Source organism: Terrapene carolina, unplaced genomic scaffold (assembly GCF_002925995.2).
Source record: "Terrapene carolina triunguis isolate 2854851 unplaced genomic scaffold, T_m_triunguis-2.0 Scaffold26, whole genome shotgun sequence".
Taxonomy (NCBI): Eukaryota; Metazoa; Chordata; order Testudines; family Emydidae; genus Terrapene; species Terrapene triunguis.
Genome location: NW_020664377.1, coordinates 2,195,987 through 2,218,828, shown reverse-complemented (window position 1 = coordinate 2,218,828; position 22,842 = coordinate 2,195,987). Strand labels below are relative to the sequence as shown.

Genomic DNA, 22,842 nt, shown 5'->3' with positions numbered 1-22,842 from the left:
TATATGTTTATAATAGCAGAGTTAATACTTCAGTGAACGATGGATCCTGTACTAGGTTGTCCGTAACAACAAGCTAATTAGTTATTTCTTCCCCTTCACGTGCCAGGCGAGTAGCTTGTATTGCCATGGAGAAGACCAAACAGGAGCAGCAGGCCAGCTGTACTTGGTTTGGAAAGAAAAAGAAGCAGTACAAAGACAAATACTTGGCAAAGCACAATGCAGGTATGAGAAGCAAGGGTCTTTGAGACTGGGTTAAAAATTGCTTTGCCAGCCAAACCTCGTTTGTTGTTGGCCAGCTGGCACTGCCATGAACCTAGTGAGTTCTATAGGAAAAGTTAAGTAAAGCTGTAACTATACCAGCAGTTCTATACTGATCCTCTGTCCAGTATTTAAACGTATAGTTTAACCAATAAGATCAAATCCAAGCAATCTGCAACATGATAAATTCACCATAACATATCCGACAGTAGTATTGTACTGCTCTGGTTTCAGTATTTCAAGGAACTGTGGAAGCCAACAAGATAAAACTTGAGTAGTCTGTATAAAGTGTTTTATACCATACTATACTTCTTGCCTACAGAGGACTCTGCAGCAGCATCCAGACGTTCTTGTCAATATAGATTATGTAAATTAAAACATGATTTGCAAAAGGGTGTTTTCTTTCAGCTTTACAGCTGAAAGAAGAATAAATGGCACTATGAAGTTACAAAGTGTGGTTTCACAGTTGAACTTCCAATAGAATAACATATAACTTCTGCTATGTTCTCAAGTTATACTGTAGATTCAGCTTTAAACATATATAACCTTGATTGCATTTGGATGAAATTAGACAAACTCTTGGAGTTATTCCCCTAATGCCTGCAGTTGACTGAGTTCTGAGGACTGTATTCTACCTAGAATGCTAAAAAAAATGAAGTGTTTCGGTAGACTCTGAAAAATTTTGAAAACTGAAATTTGGCAGACTCATAGGGCCTGATCCCGCAAATCTCTCATTAACTTCAATGGGAGTTGGATAGAGCCAATAGTTCTTTATGTGGATTTGACATATCTTGCTATTAAAAAAAAAATTAAAATAGTCAATATGTTTAACCTGTTTTTACTGCATTTTTATTTATGTTGAAAACTATTATGGTAATACATTATGATACTCTTGTCGTTTGAGCTATAAGGATTTTATCAGAACCACAGGATACATATATCCAACATTTTATAGTGAAGTGTCTTTAGGTATTGCATTAACTGAGCTTTTCCAGTCGTGACCCTCTGGTGTCCAAAGCAGAAAAAGCCCATTACAGTGTCAGTGGAAGCTTTCAGTTTTCTCAAAAGATTAGTAACAATGTAATGTCAATTGCCATGTCAGTACAGCTGATGTCCTACTGGCCCTCCAGTAGAACATATGGTACTAAATATAAAATCACTCACTTGCTCCGAAACCCTTGCTGTACTGTATCTAAGCATTAAAAGACAAGAGGAATACAGGTTTGAAAATCTTTTAATTTCATTTCTCTTATTGGTTTGAGTTACTCTTACTGTTTTAATATTTGCATTTAATTAAAATAGTGTTGCAACCATCTTACAGAAATTAATAAGAAAACTACAGAGAATGAGGAATACATGCCAGACTTTTCTGGTGACTTGATATAGCAGGGATATTTCAGGTTACAATTGAGGTGTGCTGGCTTGCATAGTGCTTGCCTGTATTACTCCTACCTACGGCCAATGCTGTTAGCCTCTCACCTCCAAGAGCAGGACCGGCTCTATGCACCAGCAAACCAAGCACGTGGTGGCACATTTTCAGGGTTGGCATTCCGGCCATCTTTTTTTTTTGCTTGGGGCGGCAAAAGCCTAGAGCCGGCCCTGGCAGCAGCAGCGCGTTGTGCGCTGGGGGCGCCCTGGGGCCGCTGTGGTTCACGCCGCGGGGGAGCAGCCCCGGACCTTGTGGCTGGGCCGGACAGGCTCCGAGCGGGGGACACTCGGGCTGGGGGCCGCCCTGTGGGTACACAGAGCCACCTGCAGGTGCCAAAGGGCGGCCTCCCCCAAGCGCCGCAGCCGGGGCTGAGCGCAGCGGCCCGAGCCGCCCAGAGACTGCGGCAGGGCGGCCAGGAGCAGCAGCAGCAGCGGGGCCATAGAGGGTGGGGCGCTGCCGTGGGGCCCGCGTCCCGCTCTCTGGGGCTCCGCTCCCTCTGGGGCTACCCTGCCCCGGCTCCTCAGCCCCCTGCCGGCGCGGTCCCCGGCTCTGCCCTCCCAGGTCCCGGCCGGTCCTGGAGGCAGGAGCCCTGGCTGGAGGGACCCTGGGCTGAGGCGCGGCCTGGGAGCCCCACTGCTTACCCTGACCCTGCCAGCGCTGGACTGGTTAGAGGCGAGGGGGGGAGTGGGCAGAGTCAGCACTGGTGGGGGGGAGGCAGGGGGTGTGGGTGGGGGAGGGCACTGGTGGGGGGAGGGGGTGAGAGCCCAGGGCTGGGGTGGGTGGCAGCCAAAAATTTGTTTGCTTGGGGCAGCAAAAAACCTAGAGCCGGCCCTGTCCAAGAGCACTATATTTCTCACAAAATTTATAAATAAAAATAGAAGATCATGATAACAAACACAGGTAAAAAAAAATGGTATCCTTGACATAGTACCATTTGGTACATATACTCAGAAACAACAGGCTAATTGGACTGTGGGTTCTAAATAGGGTCTGTTTGGAAAATCTTAATTCAGTCTTAGTGTCTTTGATTTAGAGGAATTAATTATCTAATGCAGGAGATTGCAGGGCAGCAAGAAGTTAACTAAAATAATACTACACCTATAAGACATAATTAAGTTTGGTAAATGCGGTACTGAATAGAGCTATCCTCAAATATTACAATATTCTTTTTCTTGTACATAATTAGATTGATTTCCTGAGCTGTATATAACCTTGTGAAAATGAGTAGAGCTATAATAGTTTGTTCCTGCTCATATCCTCCGAGTATCAATAGGCCAAGGATACATTGTTCATCTTCATAACAAGATACGGTTATAGTGTGGGGCTAATGAACAATTAGGGTTTGGATGTGTGGTTGCCAAAATCTTATGAGCAGTTCTTATAAGATTTGGGCCCCAAATGGCAGTCATGATCCTGTGAGATTTCTCATCTCAAAAGGTAGAAATTTTACAAGATCATCTGTTGTTTGGAGATTTCCACCATTTTGAGTCATGATGTCACAAACTGGCTGTTCTCACAAGATTTTAGCAACATCTGCCCCGGAACTGGAAAATAGGTCCTTTCTTGTTTTGGATCTTACTAGGAACAAAAAACAGCAGAGTTAGTTTGAATTTGAGGAATCTAATTCAAACTCCATAGAAGGAGTCACACAAAAGCATCCAAAGGTAGAATTTGCTCCTCTTTGCTGTAGGAGCATTCACAGGAAAATTTTAACATACAAATTTTTTTTTAAGTCTTAAGCAATAGACCCATTCTGAGTATTTTCCCGTGCTACTATTTTATGGAGGTGCTGGAATGTAGTTGGTAAAACAGCCTTGCAGGCAACTAAAAATCTATGGTTTGCTAAATATTTTAGGGAAATAGCTTCAATTTTGGTGTGATTTGTCAGGATATCAGTGGTGCTTGTCACCAGATTGCTTTGCAGATCAAACAATTTATGAAGCCATGGAGAAAATATTGTAATTGCTTATTATAGTCAAAAAGCCAGAATTTTCTCCTTTGCTGCAAAGATAATTGCGGTCACACCTCACTTTTGTCCCTAATCAGTTCTCAAGTCTTGGGCCAAGTCCTCAAACAGTGTACAGTAACATGCCAGATCTTTCAAAAGTCTGTTTTAAATCAACCAAAGTTAACATTACTTAATAGTTTGGCTTTATTAGATTCACTTACCATTTTCAGGTGTGTTGTAAGATACATTGTAGTGATATTTAAATGTATTTGAAAAAAAATTATTATTATTATTATTATTATTTTGCAGAAATGCTATTGCAGGACTTTGTAAAATATCATTCCTCAGATTTAAGTTATGTTTCACAGTATGCATAAAATAATGACTATTAGAATACTGCCAAGCTTTTATAAAATGCGTTTACCATTTCTTAATGTTATTTATTTGCCTTGTGTTTAGAATATTGCATGGGAAAGTTTATTTTGTGCATATACTTTTTATTTTACTAATATATTACAAGCCATATCTCAATGACCCCTGTACATTTTTCATGCTGTCTTACTCCCAATGGCCTCTGTGCATGTAAGTAACCTGTCAAGTGACAATGCCTCTTTATTTGCTTCTTACTGTTTCCTTTCAATAACTCCTTTTCTTTATTAGCTAGTTGCACAGAAACATTAGAAGTTGTTTTTAAATGTGTCCTTGTATTCCTCATATCTTGTGTACAAAAAATCATTTTCCACTTGTGTATGGAAACCCTACAGTCATTAGGTAATCCCGTTTAGACCAAAGCATATCTTCTCCATGCTGCTAGTTTGTGGTTAAGACATTAATATGCACCATTTTTGTTGTTTGTTTGTGGTGTTTGTCGCTGATATGTATTTCAGTTCAGGAAGAATAAAGGCTAGATTTTTTTTCCAATGGGATGAGTTATTTGAGGGTTAGATAGTTAAAGTGGCAGAGCTGGTTAGCACAAAATAGATACACAGCTCTTTCTAATCTTGAATAAACTCATTAGCTAATTTAAATGAATTCAAGTTACAGCAGAGGTGTACTTCATCTTTGTAGGTTCTTGGAGTGAACAAAAATATAGCCAGAACCTTCCTCTAAAAGTACATTTTAATATTTGGAGAAACATTGAGGGAGATATTTTTCTTTAAATTGAATTCAGAATGTTTTCTGACAGACTAACAAGTTTGCAAATCCGTATATTTTCTAAGTTAAGAAGTCTTAAATAACTAAACTGACCGGTTTATAGTGTGACCAACAGTGTGTTGAAGTAGTTGTACAAAGGTTTCTAAGTACATTAAATGGATCTGAATTGCAAACTACATTACTGCAATGACTACTGGGATTAATTAAAGCCATAATATAGTAGGCTTCTTTCCTTCCTTCCTTTTTTAGACCAGGCTTGTAATATTGGTAATTCTTGTTAGAATGGATCCCCCTTCTTTTTCATAATTACTGATTGCCACAATCTTTATCTCTAAATTAAAGCATTCTTTATAATTAGCAGCCTCCTGCCTCATTCCTTCATTAGAATTTTACTGAAATGATTTTGTTACCACAAACATTCTGTTATTGGCCATAAGGAGGAACAGGCTTATTTTAATGGAGAAAACTTGATTTGATGCACATACTGTACCTTGGCAATTGACAATGATCAGATAGGCACTGCAGAAAATATATATTGCAGTTAAATTAAGATTTTACTAAAATGAGATTTATTTTTTTTTATATAAATATGCCCTCATTATGGTAGAGGTTCTTTCTTGTGCAGAAATGTCATCACTTTTTGTTGCAAATCTTCATTCAGTGTCAAAAGTTTTAAAAGCATGTGAATAAAAATAGCACGTGTTTGAAGAGAACTCTACTTATAATTAACATGGTAGTTGTTTAAAGAGAAAACCATAAAACATGAATTCAAGCTACTTGCTTACGTATTTCTCATAACTCTCTGATAAAACACGATTACTAAAAGTAGCCTCTACCTTTAGTGTAAATAGATGTTCTCATATTGTATTCATGTTGGTCACTGTCTGTATACTTTATTTAGTACTGCTAATTTCCTAGGCATGCAAAAAATGTGATGGCATGCCATTTTAACTCATTATCTGCTGAATACTGCATGAAATGACATGCAAGCTGTTCCGAGCCTTTCAATAGGTTTGAATGTTATTACATTTTTAACCATTTTTGTGGTCTTAAAAATGAATGTTTTTATTAAACTTGCAACCATAAAATGTCTAATTAAAATATATTTCAGTATTGTCAGTTTACATTTTTTAGAAATGTGGTTTTGGAATGCACATTTAATATGGTTACTAAAATTTCAGTTTGGCATAAATGAAAATCTGTTTCTTAACTCACTTCATATACGTTTTTCTCTTATCTTTCTATTTTGTGTTACGTTTTAGTATTTGATCAATTAGATCTCGTCACATATGAAGAAGTAGTAAAACTGCCAGCATTCAAAAGGAAAACACTAGTCTTACTAGGTAATTTTGAGTATACCTTATCATTCTAAACAGAACAGTAATTTTAACAGTATGTTTTGAATCTCTTAATGGTGGTGAATATAAATTTCCTCTTTGTGTTGTGGATTAGGTGCACATGGTGTGGGAAGAAGACACATAAAAAATACACTCATCACGAAACACCCAGACAGATTTGCATACCCTATTCCACGTAAGTAGCTATGTTAAATGTGTCACAAAATTATATGCATTATTTATATGATGATATGCCCAGTTAATTATTGCATGTGTAATTGTACTCTGTTAAAGCTTACGTAAAGTTAAGGGTGGTTGAATCATAATACTGGAGGGGAGAAGGAGGGTGTGGTATGAAAAATACCATCAATTCTTGCACCTAAATATATACAGCATCCCTTTCATTTGGAACATTTTCATACTATTCACATAAAACTTATGTTTTTATTGAGGCATCCTTACCCCAAATGTTTGGTATTTTAAGGTTTAAACCTAACAGTCACTTTATTCACATATATTATCTTTTAAGCATTTAGTTTTATGTGTCTGGATCAGTCAAAACAGGAGAAGGTCTCAAGGTCACAAAATTCCCGTGAAAAGAAATGTAAATTGGACTTCGATTAAACATTTTATACATTTACCTTATTTCACTGTTTTACATTACTCTACATACAGCCTTGAGGTCTGTTACTTTAAGTTCCCGTAGAATTATCCAGAGATGAGGATAAGAGCAAAGTGCAGTTCATTTTACTGTTTGCAAATAAATTGTTACCAAAATCCCTGATTCTCCTTCGTGACCTCGCTGCCACTATAGGATTTGCATGCCCTGCCACAGGAGCCACAGAACCCTCTGCAGTGTAGTTTACAACTGGGGAGCACACATTTATTCTTCAGATTCAGCATTCTGAGACCAGGGGCATAAACCCCTCCCCCAGCTAGCTGTCCCCAGTTCCACTCACAGAATCCAACAGATCCCCTTCACGGGGGCTCAGACACGACAGTGATGGTTATGGCATAAGAACCTAGACAGATTTATACCTTGTTAGCTTTTTGTTTTATAATTAAGGTTAGATGAGTTGTAGTTACGGGAAGTTCATTGTTTTTACAGTTAATGTAGCCCTCGGTGTTAATTTTTAAAACCTCTCTGTGCTGGTGGATGCAGAAAAATCATAGGGGTTTTAGAAGAGTTCTTCTTTGCACACAAACTCCTTGGTTGTGCTGGTTGCTTCAACTGCTTCCCCACTAAACTCCCTCTTACAACCCCTCCATTATGGCTCCCACCCTCTCCTTTTCACTGAAGCCATTTTTACTAAGGTCACCAATGACTGACCCTCTCATTGCCAATTTTACAGGGCTTCTCTCTCTCCCTGCTGCTTTCAACAGTCAATTAATTCCTCTCCTACCACTCACTCTCCACCTGTGGCTTTTGAGATTCTGTATGTGTGCTTGTAATTCTCCGATTATTCAATAAGCCTCCCCCCGGGCAGCTCCTCTTTCTCTGTACTGCAGTCATGCTGATGTCATTCAGGCCTCTATCCCAGGTCCCCTCCTTTTCTATATATATTCACACACACACTCTCTTTCTCTGGCAAATTGATCCATGGTCATGGTTTAAACTACTATGTACAGTATATGCTTATGACTCCTAAAAATCCCTCTGTCACGCTGTCTGGAGTGGTTCACAGCCATGAGTGCCAGCCTCAGGGCAGACTGTCAAAAAGCAGGACAGACACCCCAACTGGTGGTATGTTCTGTAATTAGATTTCACCAACCCAGTAACAAATGTGAGCTTGTGGATCACTGTAAAAGTCTTACCCTTGGGTCACTCTTGGGCACTCCGGTCTATCTTGCCACCCAGGCAAGTTGGAGTTAGTGATAAATGGTCACTTACATCAAAAAACACAACATATTCAGGTTGTTCCCAGTCCCAAGAGACCAGTCACTTATCCCCAGATCAATTTGCACCTTAGATCTCACACCAAAGACAACACTTATTCGACATTGGTGAGGCCTCATCTGGAGTACTGTGTCCAGTTTTGGGCCCCACACTACAAGAAGGATGTGGAAAAATTGGAAAGAGTCCAGCGGAGGGCAACAAAAATGATTAGGGGTCTGGAGTGCATGACTTATGAGGAGAGGCTGAGGGAACTGGGATTGTTTAGTCTCCAGAAGAGAAGAATGAGGAGGGATTTGATAGCAGCCTACAACTACCTGAAGGGGGGTTCCAACGAGGATGGAACTCGGCTGTTCTCAATGGTGGCAGATGACAGAACAAGGAGCAATGGTCTCAAGTTGCAGTGAGGGAGGTCTAGGTTGGATATTAGGAAACACTATTTCACTAGGAGGGTGGTGAAGCACTGGAATGCGTTACCTAGGGAGGTGGTGGAGTCTCCTTCCTTGCAGGTTTTTAAGGCCCGGCTTGACAAAGCCCTGGCTGGGATGATTTAGTTGGGAATTGATCCTGCTTTGAGCAGGGGGTTGGACTAGATGACCTCCTGAGGTCCCTTCCAACCCTGATATTTTATGATTCTATGACTGGTAGCCAATCTTAGAGTAAACTAACTAAGGATTTATTAACTGGGAAAAAGAAACGGGAGAGATATTTACAGGTTAAAGCAGGCAACATATAAGCACAAATGAGTTACAATCTGTGGTTCTGAAAGGTGACAGAGTTGTTGTAATCTTTCCACTGAACGTCTTTTAGGGCTAACCCAGGTTGACCCTGGGGATCTCTGCTTTTACTTCTTAGCTCCAGCCATTGTGAGAGTCCAAACGGCAGAGAGAGAGAGCTATTTCTTCTTGTAAGCGTCTTTATATGCCCTTCCCCCAGAGTTCAAACCACTGGTATGATTGCTCCTGCACATAACTTCATGGGTGGATTGGGCAATCAACAAAGTTTTTGTCCTACACTGTCCCAATTAGTTTTGATAGTCCTTGATGGGCAGAGGAACCACTCTTCCTGCCTAGGTTCACAAGTTCAGAGCGGGCATTTTTACAATTATAAAGCAAAACTTGCATATTACTTTATAGCATGGTATACAGCCATTATAAGTTAGAGTAATGTATTTAGCAACTTACGGACATCTTTACAAGTCTAACACCTACTTTGAACAATATTGACATATGGGTGAGCTGATCTGGTTTCCAGTTGTGAATTTCAGTGCTCAGTTGACACCTACAGCCTTTGCAATTGCTGGCACCTGGTTTACCAGCATCACTCTCCTCTTCCCACATTCCTTTGCCCAACAGCCCCTGGCAGCTGAGAGAAGCAATTGCAGTGAAAGTTCTGCACAGACTCTACAGCCCTGTGCTAGAGCAAGCTCAGTGGGGAATCTAGCTACCAAACTCTTCACACAGGCTCGGAAGAAAGGTGTTAACTGTGATGCTTCTAACTTGACCATATTTGGGTGAATTGTCTTGAATACACCAAAAGACACATCCCTGACATTAGGGTGACACTCCCCACCCCCGCCAAATTTCATGTCCCTGTTCCAAAGTATGGAGCTACGAGAGCTTCTGAACTAAATGGTTGTGAAAAAAAAAAAAAAAGAGTGTTATAATGGGAAGTGTTGGGCAACCTTAACTATCGTTGATACTATCAGCTCCGCCTATAGTACCAGTGGATACAAGGTTGAAGAGAGAGGAAGAGGGAGAGGATGAGAGGTGGTGAGGGAATTTTGGGAGGATGGAGCCAAGGCCTTAGAGGTGGAGAGTCAGAATGATGCCTTGAAGCCCAAGATTAGATTGAGACAGGAGAGGCAGGAAGGAGTGCACTGGAGACCTCTTCTTGCAGAATTTATCAAGGTTTGAGGAGGGAGTTGAAGGCAGACAAGAGTCACTGGGGGTTGAATATGCAAGTGTCTATCAGGAGGGTTTGTTCACCAAGGGAGAAGGAAGGCTTGGAGGATTTCAAAACCCCTTTCTCTTCCCTGTGCTTGAAGCCTACGCATAGTCGTGATACAAGTTCCAGAGTCAATTGAGTTACAAGTGTCTTCCACCAAACTAAACACCATTCTCTGCTAGCAATTATACAGAAACGGGACAGAGACACACACACCTTATGCCCCTCTCCCTGCACCTTTGAAGTTTAAAAGAATCATTTAAATAATAATTGATGGTTAACGTAAGCCTTTGTCGAGCAAGTGAATAAAACTTTGAAAATATGTAAAAAATAATCAAGATTTAGAACAGTTTGGGAATGGATTGTTACATGAATAACTATTAATAGGCCAACAAAAAATCCACATTTAAATTGTGTCCTTTTGCGTTCCTTGACATTTCAGACACAACCAGACCTCCCAAGAAAGATGAAGAAAATGGAAAGAATTATTACTTTGTATCGCATGAGCAAATGATGCAGGATATATCCAACAATGAATATTTGGAATATGGCAGCCATGAGGACGCAATGTACGGGACAAAACTGGAAACAATACGGAAGATCCATGAGCAGGGACTAATTGCAATACTTGATGTAGAGCCTCAGGTACTTATTGGAAATACATAAAAATGCAAAACTTATCAGAGACACCTGAATTTTATTTTGTTACATTCTGTCACCAGTCATTTTTTGACCATAGAATTTAAGACATATAGCTCATCATACATTTAATGTGAAAGGTTTTTAGTATGTGGGGCAATGGTTCCACACAGGAACTTCAGTGTATGAAATCATTTTCTACTGATTGTTAGGGTAAAAGTAAGAAGTAGAAATGAGCTCACCATTTGTCTTGGCAAGGGACCAGTACTGCTATGAAAATCTGCTTATTGCACACTTTAATATAATAAGGGAAATTATTGTTACATTGTTGTTCACTGTACTTAGCTGTCCATTGAAGCAGCTGATTGTCTGTGCTGGCCAGCTGTAATGCATTAATATGGTCAGCCCTAGATTTCACTTTGATACCACACACAGGAGGGAATTTTGTTCTGCATTGTCCTGATTGCCCCCTACTTCCCTGCTATTACTAGGTCAGCAATCCCAGAAATAGCATTCTCAGTCAATCACTGATGCCATAGGAAGGTGTTGCCTATAGAATGGCTACAGCTATATTTATTAATGTCTTTGTGTTATAATAGCATCAGTGAGTAGGTAAATTCACGAACTCAAAGAATATGAATACTTTATTCACAGTGTTGCAATCTTGATATAAAATCCTAAGTGGAACATTTTGACTAATTTCCTTTGGAACCCCCCACGTTGATATGAATTTCTGTTGATGGCCGAGTATTTGTATGTTTTATTTTTAGCTGTAGTGCCTTTGAATTCATATTCAAGCAGGTTAAAGGACATGGGGAAACAAGAGACCAGTCCTGAAATAACTTGCAGGAACCAATTAAAAATAGGAGTAGCTGAGCCCAGAAGACAACAAGCCAGACCGTTATTTTTCCTGGGTTATGAACTGTCTGCATTCTTTTTCACCAGTTACTGCTTTGGTTTGCAGGGCTCATCCCCCTGTGAGCAAAATTAACTAGTTGTGACCAATGTTGTCTGTTTTCTCTACACTGGCTCTTCTCTTCTTTTGTGGCTGGATTCATGAGATCACAGATTTGGTTCTGGACAGTGCAGTTGATGAACTTTGTTTCACCTAAGTGGAGACTTTTTCAGAACAAAAATAAGATATCTGACTACATTGTATAATGCAGCTCACCTAATTCGTTAGAGTCATAGTAGTACTTGTCCATGAGCCCAGTTCTAGTTAATTACCCTGTTTCTGTATTCCAGGTTCAGGCATCCTCCATTCTGTGAGCTTCCCTGACTCATGTACCCATGTTTGCAGGGTGACCTCTTTTTTCTGTAGAAACAATGCATACCTGATTATACCTGAAGGTGGATTTCAAGCAGTAGAGAGGGACATCAACTCAGCTGGCTGTCAGGCTGGTTTAAAAAACAAAGGGCCACTTTGTACTGCTTTGGAGTGGAATAGAAGTGTCTTTCACTCTACGTTCTGCCCAGACAGTTGAGATCAGCTAGGTTATGTTTGCTTGCTACCTACCCCAAGTTTCAGTCTGGAACAGGCCAGGAGGAGGGACTCCCTGTAGTAGGGCCTCATTTGTGGAACTATCTGTCACTCATAAATCATTGCTGTTTGAGTCAGGTTAAGCATAACCATTGTCTTTACATTTACCCTTCTGCATAGAGGTAGCTTGTGGCCTCTCTAGCAGAGCCATTGGTCTCAGTTTGATTATTGAATTATTAGTATGTTCAGTACCCTCACACTTTGAAAGCTTCATAGTTTCCACATCAGAACATTTTTGCTTCAGCAAAAATAAAAATAAGTTTATCTGTAGGTTGAACAATATTCTCAACCAGAAAATGTTTTCTTATATTTTAGTCAGCATTTACTATAAAGTACAATTTACATTTTGACCCATTGAGAATAACCATAGCAAAAGTTTTTCTGGCTAATGCAAATTCTTTAGCTTAAATATAAACTGATTTTTAGTTTTTTCTGTAGGAAAAATACCCTGCATATGAAATCTTGGATGCTTACCCTGGCAGTTCTTTATGATGAACTTACAGTTTGGGCCCCAATCTTGCAAAGACTTAGTGGAGTAAATGTGACTGTAAGCTTAAGCACATTTGTAAGTCTTACCAGGATCAGGGTCTTAATTCTTAATATTTCTTGATTATATTTTAAAACTGATCTAAAGTCTTGTAAGTTCTTCCCTCTGTTTGTGTATTTAAACTTGTATCCTGTTGATTGATTTGTTCCTCTTCTCAAGTATATAATGTTTTTTACATAGGCACTGAAGGTCCTGAGAACTGCAGAGTTTGCCCCTTTTGTTGTTTTTATTGCTGCGCCTACGATTACCCCAGGCATTAATGAGGTAAGGCTTATTACAGGTAAATGTTTTTATCAGAAGACACAATTCTATGGATGATTCAGTATGTGAATAAGATCAACATTTTAACTGACCAGTTGTCTTTTATAGTGGGGTCAGAACACCACTGAAGTTAAGATTGAGATGATCTTACTGAATAACAAATGATTTTTCCTACGTTTAAATATAAACTTGAGCTGCAAGGATCCATGCACTGTCACTACTAGGGAAGCACTTCATAGTAGTCTTAGCTCTTCACATGACAACTTTAACATCAGCTGATATATAGATCAGTATTGATCATTTGATATCCTTTTAAAATATATTGTTCAGTTTTATTTCCTCCCTACCTAAAAGGATTGTTTCCAAAATCCTTGCTGTGGCCATTGAGCCAGCTAATTGGTCAGCTGTCCAAGAATTTCCAGTTTCTGAATCGTTCAATCTACTTTACTCTTTCCTCCCCAAGTAGAAGGAGGAAGCTGCTACTAAGTTTCATCTTTGAGCAAAGAAATCCCAAAGCAATGTACCAGAAACTTGCTTATTACATTCAAATAACATTGTGATACTTGGAACTGTGAAACTGGAATGGATACCTGCTGGTGAGAAATTAAGTGTTCATGTTCAAAGAGAGTTTATGTAAATAAAGACCTCAGGATTTAGCTCAAACCACAACAAACAAAACATTTATAACCAGCTCCTTCCTTTTTTTTTGCTCTAGTAAGGTGTTAATTGTATTTGTATCTTAATAAGAACATTCTCTCTTAGCAAATCCCTCTTCCATCTCTTTGATCCTGCAGGGAAGTGATAATCCTGTGTTTGTAGCAACAGTCTGCTTCCCCAGACATAATGTGTGTGATAACACAATTAGAATTAGGACTTCACTACAGATTCTTGCAGATAAATGATGGGCCAGAAAGGATAAACATGGTCAAACACAAATACCATAAATAATTAGTAAAATGGCAGGAAAATTATGGAAAAAAAGTGAAAGACAAATGGCTTTGTTTTAAGTAATGAGGAGTCCGGTGGCACCGTAAAGACTAACAGATTTATGCCCAAATAAATCTGTTAGTCTTCAAGGTGCCACTGGACTCCTTGTTGTTTTTGTGGATAGAGACTAACATGGCTACCCCTCTGATACTTTGTTTTAACTGTTAAGTTTCCCAAACCCAGAAATGAAGATGTCTCAGAGCATTCTGATTTCGGCTATGTTAAAATGATGTAGTGATCATTCCTCTGAAACATTGCTGATGTTATCATTTACTGTAAATTTATATGAGCAAATATTAAAATGCTGCATCTTAGTCACTTGTAATGGTAGATATTATTTTGCACAGCAGATTGCATAACTGTTTTTAAAAAAAACAGCTCAAGAGCATGAGAATCAGTCCTGGATTGTTATGCAACTTTTCTGATTATTTTACCTGGAGCTATTGTACAACTCATTGTAAATGCACAAAAGCCCCTGAAGATCTTCAGTACTATTTTTGCCTTTTTTTAAAAAAATCCATGTGTCTTTTGGCCCAAAGTTATTACAGAATTATCTGATTGCTCCAGTGTGGTGTTTCAAATCTCCTACTCTGAAATACCAGTGGTACTTTTCTTTTAACCATTCAGAAGTTCATGTTGTAGAATGTGAGATGGGAGAGAACTGGGAGGGTTAATATGAGAAAGCACATTGCTGGTTTGGGATGTACTGAGCTACAGTGTGGGCATGTGCAAGATTGGGCTTTTTTCCCCTCATTGAGATGGAAGACATAGGGGAGTTAAACCAAGAAAGGTTAGGGTTCAAATATTTAGTCTCATTATTATGCTCTTGTGCTGTATTTCCTTTTAAGTTTTGTTTACTTTTTATGGCCCAGATCCTGCAATTCGATCTGTGTGGCATAAAAATTCATCCAAGTGGACTCCATTGCAAAGTCAGAGCCATGCTTTAATGTTTTGAATACTTGCTAAAACTGTCACTGTCTGTGAACCACTAACACTCACTTTAAAAAATAAATAATAACAGTGGACATTAATGCAATCTGGGGTCCTACTCACCTGGATCTATTGTGCTATTTGAGAGGGAATGGAATATATACAGAAACTGTGGTATGATGTGTCTTACCAGACTCGGTTTTCGTGTGCATACTTCATATTTCCCATTCATTTTTTTCTTTTACAAAAGATTCATTTGCATAAAGAATAGCCCTTTTGACCTTTTTATCCTGCTTTGTTTCATTTTTACAAACACCTGACGCGCAAACATCTGTAAATGACTGTCTTTTTTCCTTATGTTTTTTCTTGAATTATCATCTTTGCCTTTCTTTTCATTTTCCTGCACTCTTATTCATTTTATATAGCTGCCAAAATGGTGCAGAAAATTGCCTGTAAGTACCAGCTAGGACCTGATAAGATGCAATTCTGATTATTTTAATAGATTTAGATTGTAGACATCCTTATTCCCACTCAACATTACTTTTGCCGTTAGAATAAAAGTATAAAGTAATAAAGACCTAGACATCTGTGCTAAAGCTCATTCAAATGGAAGGATTATTCATTGGCAAAAAGAAAAAAGTTAAAAGGATAGCCTCAAAAACAAGTGAGCACAGAGACTTTTATTCCTACTCTAGGAAATGCACATTATGACTTTGTGGTTGACACGGTTCAAACAGCCTTATCCTGCAATGCACAGTTGAGCCATGTTAACCGACTGTAGAATGCATGTACAGTATCTCCAGTTTACAGGGATCCCACTGTAACTGAGAGTAAAGACACAAAATACAGTGCCTTTCTGGGTAAATATTGGATGGTTCTTGTGGTTTTATGAGGCACAAACCAAGTGCTTGATATCTTCAACCACAAAACATGTAATAATCCCCAGAAATGCATGGCCTGAAATGTCTTACTGCCTGGCACAATTGAAAATACAAATTTTAGAGATTTCAAATGTCCTAGCACATCTCTAGTTTTAACATTTTAATTTTAAAACAAAAAATGATATCCCTTCTGGTTGCCAAGCTAACCTTCACAATGTAAAGAGAGGTCTTAATGGGATGTTAGCTTTGAAGCCTGATTATGGCCACTTACATGCTAAGTGACATAAATCCTTTAACTGCTAATCAACTTACCAGAAACATTTAGCCAAAGCTGTTATCCAGTGTGGCTAGATATATATCTTGCATTCTGATATTCAGGTTTTTTTAAAGGACATGTGCACAAATAATGCTGTAAATTTGGAATATGCAGATAGGTGATAATTCTGTCGTATATTCAAATTAGAGGTGGGACCAAACAAGAAACCTTGATCTGGCTCCTCCTCCCCAAACTTTGAGGAAGTTTGGACCCACTTCAGAACTTTGCAGCTCAGGCCAATCCTTAATTCAATAAAGTAAAAGACGTATCCTACATTCTTGAGGACAATAGTAAAAATACTCCTCTGGCAATTCTGCATCACTGCGCATGCGCAGAATTCATGTCCCCTGAAGATTTCTTTGCTTCCCCACAGAAAAATGACTTCTGATGGGGAAGCAAAGGGAAGCCACAAAAGCAGTCATCCGCCCCTCTCCGGCAGTGCAGGCAGGTTGGTTCGGGCACCCGGAGCAGCCAGTAGAGATGTAAATCACCACCCAAGGGAGGGTGGGGGTTGCAGAGTCGTGTGTGTGAGAGGGAGAGAGACACTCTGTCCCTCTCGCTTGCTATTGTAGCATGCTTGGCATGGAGGAGCAGGGCTTCGGGGTGTTTCTGAGGAGGTAGGTGTGGGACAGGCTCTGTCCCCTCAGGCAGAGCAGAATGTAGCAGCCTGCCTACTTAGTGAATTGTTCCCATTCTCTTTGTGAATTCCCTCAGGAGTATAAAACAGGTGTAAATGTTTTAAGGCTCCTTTACATTGCCAGAGTGGTGTAAAGGACAGTATCGGCTTATAAATGCTTCGGGTGCTTTAGTGATTAGAACTGGTCTAAATTTTTGGACTGAAAAAAATTCCTATCGGAATGGGCTCCATGAACTGTTTGCTACTGACCTTTCTGGAGATGGTCAGTAGTCAATATAAATTGTGAGTTTGATTCCCCAGCCCTCAATTGCTGTTCAGTTGCCTAGGATGTAACACTGAGCATATGTCTGCATATATTTGTTGACTAATAACTAGAAATAAAGGGTCAAACCTAGTTACATTACTGTTAGGCATGGGGGATTGGGGATTTCCTCCAATGCTCCCCACTCCAATTCTCCATCCATTATATTGTCGTTGAAATAAATTACCAAAATAATTGAAACCAGAGTGATTATATTGCGTTATTTTGACAAATAAAATATGCAGAATTTTTCAGAATTTTATATCATGCATAGAATTTTTTATTTTTGGCTGCAGAATTTTTTATTTTTTGGCGCAGAATTCCCCTAGGAGTAGGTAAAAGTAACATTTTGCATTTCCATGAGGGTAAGTAGTGTAGGTCTCCCAAAATGCAATCTCCTTAGTTGTCTATAAAATATTACATAGGAGCAACAGTGACAGTTAAATGCTATAATCTAATAGATATTTTTGAAATACCCTCTTTGTTTTTGCAAAATCTAGGACCAGAGCCAAGTAGAAGTAAAGATTTGAGAACAACTCTTCTCATTCTTTTCCTGTCTTCCTTTTTTTAAAGGAAATACCCACATGTTTTACAGATTCCCTGCAGATTTCTATTTTCTCTGCTAATTTACCATTATAAAATAGTGTAGATTAAAAAGTTTATATCCATACATTTACTGAGTATTACTGATACTGGCATGAAACTGATTGTGAAAACCTACATTTGTGTCCCGAGTTCTAAAACCTTTTATATTATAACATACAGTATTAGTCCAATGGCTTCAGGTTTATACTCATTTGAAATATACAGTGTCCAGTACTGTGTATTTTTAAAACATTGGGGTTACAGACATAAAATGTACCTTTTAATTAGGTATCTTGAAAGTGCTAAAAATGTAGCACTTATACAAATATAATTTTTCACTTTGTAGATTAATTTAAACACAAAGGCGTCAAATGCTCAGCTGGTAGAAATCATTGAAGCTCTGTTGAAGTCAGTTGAGCTCTGATAATTGACGAGAGCTGAGGATTTTGCCATGGTTGCTGCATTATTGTAGGTGTCCCAGTGGTGTATTTAGCACAACCTAAGGTCTCTATTTATCAGTAATTGACTTGAGAATAGCATAGGACAAATCTGCACATATTGTTTTTCACATGTGCTTGTTTGGGTGCATAATACTCCCTAAAAGGACATTCCCTGTATACGTCTGTGTGAGGAGCACTTGGCTACATTTATGTTTGAATGTAGTGTTCAAATATGGAGAGAGTGAGTCACCTTCTGTTGACTAGTGGGGACTGTACAGTTGTTAGGAGCTGCTGCTTTTCTGAAGCGATTCAATCAGGATCTAGAACTGTACTCAAAGAAATGGTTAGTTTCATGGTATAGGAAAGGAAAAGTGCCTCATCCCAGTTTCCTCCCACTGAATGCTGATTTTCAGATGCCCCAAAAGGCACAGCTTCCACATCTTTTTTTTTTATTCAGTGCAATCCCAGATACTTGGTCAGTTGAGGAAAGGGAACCCAGTTGACCTCTTAATATAAAGACTATGGAAATCAAATTTTGTGGCCCAAATAATTTCAAGTAATAAGACCACTCAATGCTGCTCTGTGTTTTATAGCACTGGAGTGCTGGGCTGCATCTATTGGTACCCTAGAGAACTGAACCATTGCTAATTGAACTGGTGGGATAACACCAGGGTAGGTACTAACACTGCAGTGTGCCCATACTGGCCATATTGTTTTGGGAGTACTTTTGCCCCATTTCCATATTGCACTGTGCGATGACATTTCATTTGCACTGACTCCTGGGTACCTATCCCACAGTTCCTAGAAGCAATGGCTTGTGGGAAATTTCAGCTGATCTTCTGGTATCCTGAGGGAATTGTGAGAAGAGAGTTTAAACTCCCATCATTCATTCTCACCACAGAACTGAGGCAGCAGGCCCCCCAGGGTGAGGGGGGGCGTGAGTCATCCATGCCACAAGCCTCCTGCAACCCTGCTCCATTTGGAAGCCCAGACTCAATCAATGAATCCCAGAATGTGAGCAGTGCTGGCCTTGGAGGAGCGTGGCAGGAGCACCCACAAAATATGATTCCAAAGGCCATATATGATAACCTGGTCTCAATTTAGGGCAGGTTCCCGACACAACTCCCAGAAGAGTTGGAGGTGATGAAACTGGTGCAGCTATTTTTGGTGGGCTTGAATTGCACCAGTATAGTCTGGAATTAGAATAGTCTCAGATAGACCATAAGATGTTAGAAGAGGGTTATAGTAAAAGAGAAATTAGAAAGCAATAGAGTGAGAATTTCCTTAGACTGTCCACAGTAAATATTTATTAAAATAAAAGGAAGTGAAACTCGAAGACTGATGCTGAGTAGTAATAGATATTACAGAAATTGTCTGAAAACAGCTGATACTTGAAAACACATCCTGTCATGTTTCCAGTATCGATGTCTGGATAGATGCCAAACAGCTTGTATTTGTGAACTGGGTATGTTTTCATTCATGAACTGGCACTCTTTCCATGTTTGTACTGGTTCTTACTTCTATTTTTTTTAAATCCTCATGCTTATCCCCTGTCTGTTTAACCCTTCCCACAAATTAGATAAGTGTCCTGATGTGTCTTGAGTAACCTCTGTTGAGAATTGTGATTTTGTGTAAAGTTACGAGGGAGAAGCAAGTTAGTTTCTTCCTTGTAACATGCATGGAATTTGACATTATGTAGAGGGCATAAGTCATTCATGAATCCTTAAATTTGGTTTTATTTTTGCTGTTTCCTTCTCTGTAACCAACAAACAGAAAACTGAACAAAAGAATCTAATTTATCTCTCTTGCTTTCTTTTCCAATCATTGTGCAGGATGAATCTCTTCAGCGCCTGCAAAAGGAATCTGAGATCTTACAGAGAACATATGCACACTACTTTGATCTAACAATTATCAACAATGAAATTGATGAAACAATCAGGCATCTGGAGGAAGCCATTGAGCTTGTTTGTACAGCATCACAGTGGGTTCCAGTCTCCTGGGTCTATTAGGCCTTTCACCAGATAACTGAAGAATTTTATCAATACTGGGAACCACCTCATACATGGAAAACCTCTTTGTTATTGACCTTGTGTCAACAGATCTTGGCCCCTAGAGACTACCTAGATGTAGTGTGACCTAAATTTATAATTATTGTCATGTCCTAATAGATAGGAGGAGAAAAAAAATTAAACACTAATTTAAAGAGACAGTATCTTTTTTTAATCAGTTCTCCTAAACTTTAATAAAATATATGTTTCAATATATGTATTATTCAATCCTTTGGAATGTTATATTTTTGGAAATCATAGCTTATTATTTCAAAGGCCCCTAAAAACTGCACAAAATAGATGCTGCTTTCTATAATCTATTTTAATAATAATAATAAATGATTCTGTTACCTTAACTTGGGGGTGGAACACTACATTCTATTTAGAGTCTGATTTTATGGATTGGGATACCTTGCTTTCCTTTATTTATTTGAAATAATTAGTCTAATGATTGCAAAACAAATTCATAAATTTTAAAGGCCTTTCTTTGCTTTTTTTTTTTTTTTTTAGAATAGTATTTTTAAGTATTTTTATGTAACATCCAGATAATGTGATACTGTCTCTTTGAAGAACTCTGTAAACCTTTTAGAGATTTGAAATTGGGTCTTGACTCTTAATGCATGTGGACAGTCGCAAGCGTTCATGCCGTTGGTGTATCTGTGTTGAAAAAAAACCTGTAATCTACAGCAAAATACATTCCGTTCATGGGAAAACGTACCCAAGGGAATAAAATAAAATATTATGACTAAGTTGTAAACCTATGCACATCCCTTGCATTTTGGGCAACTTTATAAAAAAACTGATTTTTATTAATAATAATCATGTAGTGAAATGTGTTTGTAATTTTGTCTCAATTTAATTTGTTGTAAGGTGGGCGGGGGAAATTACTGGTTTCACCATTTCAGATCTGTGTTGTCTGAGAGTATTAACGTTTTAATTAAGTTTAAGCAAAGAAATGCTGATTTTTAATATGTATGTAATGTTTAAAAAATGCACACATTTTAAGAGAAAATACTGTGCAATGAAGAAACCAGTTTAAGCAATGCGATAAACTGGCTATTCCAAAAGACTCATCTACAACAGCCCTGTAAATTCCTTAAAAATGGTAACTGACTCTACAGTCTGACCAATTTTTTTTATTTTAAATATACTTCCTTTTATGTGTTCAACAATTAAATGCCTTTGGGTCCTTCATTTCATCATAGATTTCTTCAAGTAGTTCTGAAATCACTCTTAGATTTTAAGAAACCTTTCTTGACCATGCTTAAGTTAATCAAAGGCTCTGATGTGAATACAAGTCTATCATGGGGCTCTGCTGAGCAGATAAACACAGTTTGACCAATTTATGAACTAGAGCAAAGCCCAAGAAAGCAAATTCAGCCATGTATTCACTTCAGAGCTTTGTGGTTCTGTGGTTTCTGTTTCCTCATCTCATGCCCCTTGGCACAGGTGGTTTACATTTCCTCTTAATGCAGCTGAACTAAATTGAGCATCATCACCACCACAGTTCATGACATCATAATCTACCTGGTCACAGGTGACAGACGGTATGATGATCCAGAGTCTGATTTCTCTTAAGAACTCAGTTGTCTGTTTTATGGTATAACATGAACTTTAGCTTGTGTGTTAAATTATAACATGGCCATGAAAGGGTTATCCTCAAAGTTAAAATGTGATTGACCTGCAGATTGTTTCAACTGCTTGGGAACACTTCATATAATCAAGGTATGTTCTCACTGTAAAACCTTTTCTCAAGAGGCTAAAAGCTTTTAAAGCACATAGGTTGATACTGTCCTTCGTCCTGCCCCCTGCAGCACAGACCATGCTGATTCTGCTCTCTTTTCTCCTTGTAAAGTCCTTAGACAGCAACAGAGTATCTTAGGGTCCACCAACACTTCAGATACAGCCAGATCAGCCGGGTTGCAACATGGCTGTTCTGTGAACCAGTCACAACACAGTTCCAGTCTGTAATGTAGATGGAACCTTGATCCAAGGCTTTACCCCGGTTACAGGACCCATCTACAATATACACTAGAATTGTGTAATGACCAGGTCACAGAACAAACATCTTGTAATTGAGTCCTTTGACTTAGTTATACTTGTAATGTTTGTATACAGGCTGTTGGAAATCTGCTAACAAAAAGGTTCTTATGGACCCTCACCTATGTAGCCCCAACAAAAGCATGACAGTGATTGTTTAACAAGGCCTGGTCTACACTGGGGATGGCGGGGGAGGATCGATCTAAGTTACGCAACTTCAGCTACATGAATAACGTAGCTGAAGTCGACGTACTTAGATCTACTTACCGCAGTGTCTTCACTACAGTGAGTCAACTGCTGCCGCTCCCCCGTTGACTCTGCCTGCGCCTCTTGCTAAGCTGGAGTACAGGAGTCGACGGGTGAGCGCTCAGGGATCGATTTATCGCGTCTAGTCTAGATGCGATAAATCGATCTCCACTGGATCGATCACTGCCGGCCGATCCGGTTGGTAGTGAAGACATACCCCAAGGGATAGCAAAAAGTGTATTAAATTGCTGGAACTTGTTCATCCACTCTGGCCTTAGCATTTCCAGAATGTTTAAAAAATAGACTGTAACCCTGGTAATAAGTGAAAATCCAGAAACAATTGTCAGCATCCACTAGTACTGTACCATTGTAATTACAGTTGCATTTGAGCAGGCATTCTTGCAGACCAGCCCTTCATATGGTGGCACTAGCCACAGCTTAGCTCAGTGCTAGGTCAGTACACTCTCAGACTACCT

The 22,842-nt window shown here is 39.0% G+C and overlaps 1 protein-coding gene across 6 annotated transcripts in view; it reads left to right on the top strand.

Moving 5' to 3' along the window:
* The window catches only part of LOC113406346 (peripheral plasma membrane protein CASK), a 406,853-nt gene extending 386,607 nt beyond the window's left edge, over positions 1 to 20,246 (top strand). For all 6 annotated transcript variants that reach the window (XM_026650702.2, XM_026650698.2, XM_026650696.2 and 3 more), the window contains 6 exons: positions 107 to 222; positions 6,053 to 6,133; positions 6,243 to 6,323; positions 10,411 to 10,613; positions 12,875 to 12,958; positions 19,865 to 20,246. In XM_026650702.2, coding sequence (XP_026506487.1) covers positions 107 to 222; positions 6,053 to 6,133; positions 6,243 to 6,323; positions 10,411 to 10,613; positions 12,875 to 12,958; positions 19,865 to 20,041 — 742 coding nt within the window. In that variant the 3' untranslated portion in view covers positions 20,042 to 20,246. The remainder of the gene's footprint in view (positions 1 to 106; positions 223 to 6,052; positions 6,134 to 6,242; positions 6,324 to 10,410; positions 10,614 to 12,874; positions 12,959 to 19,864) is intronic.
* The last annotated feature ends 2,596 nt before the right edge of the window (positions 20,247 to 22,842 follow it).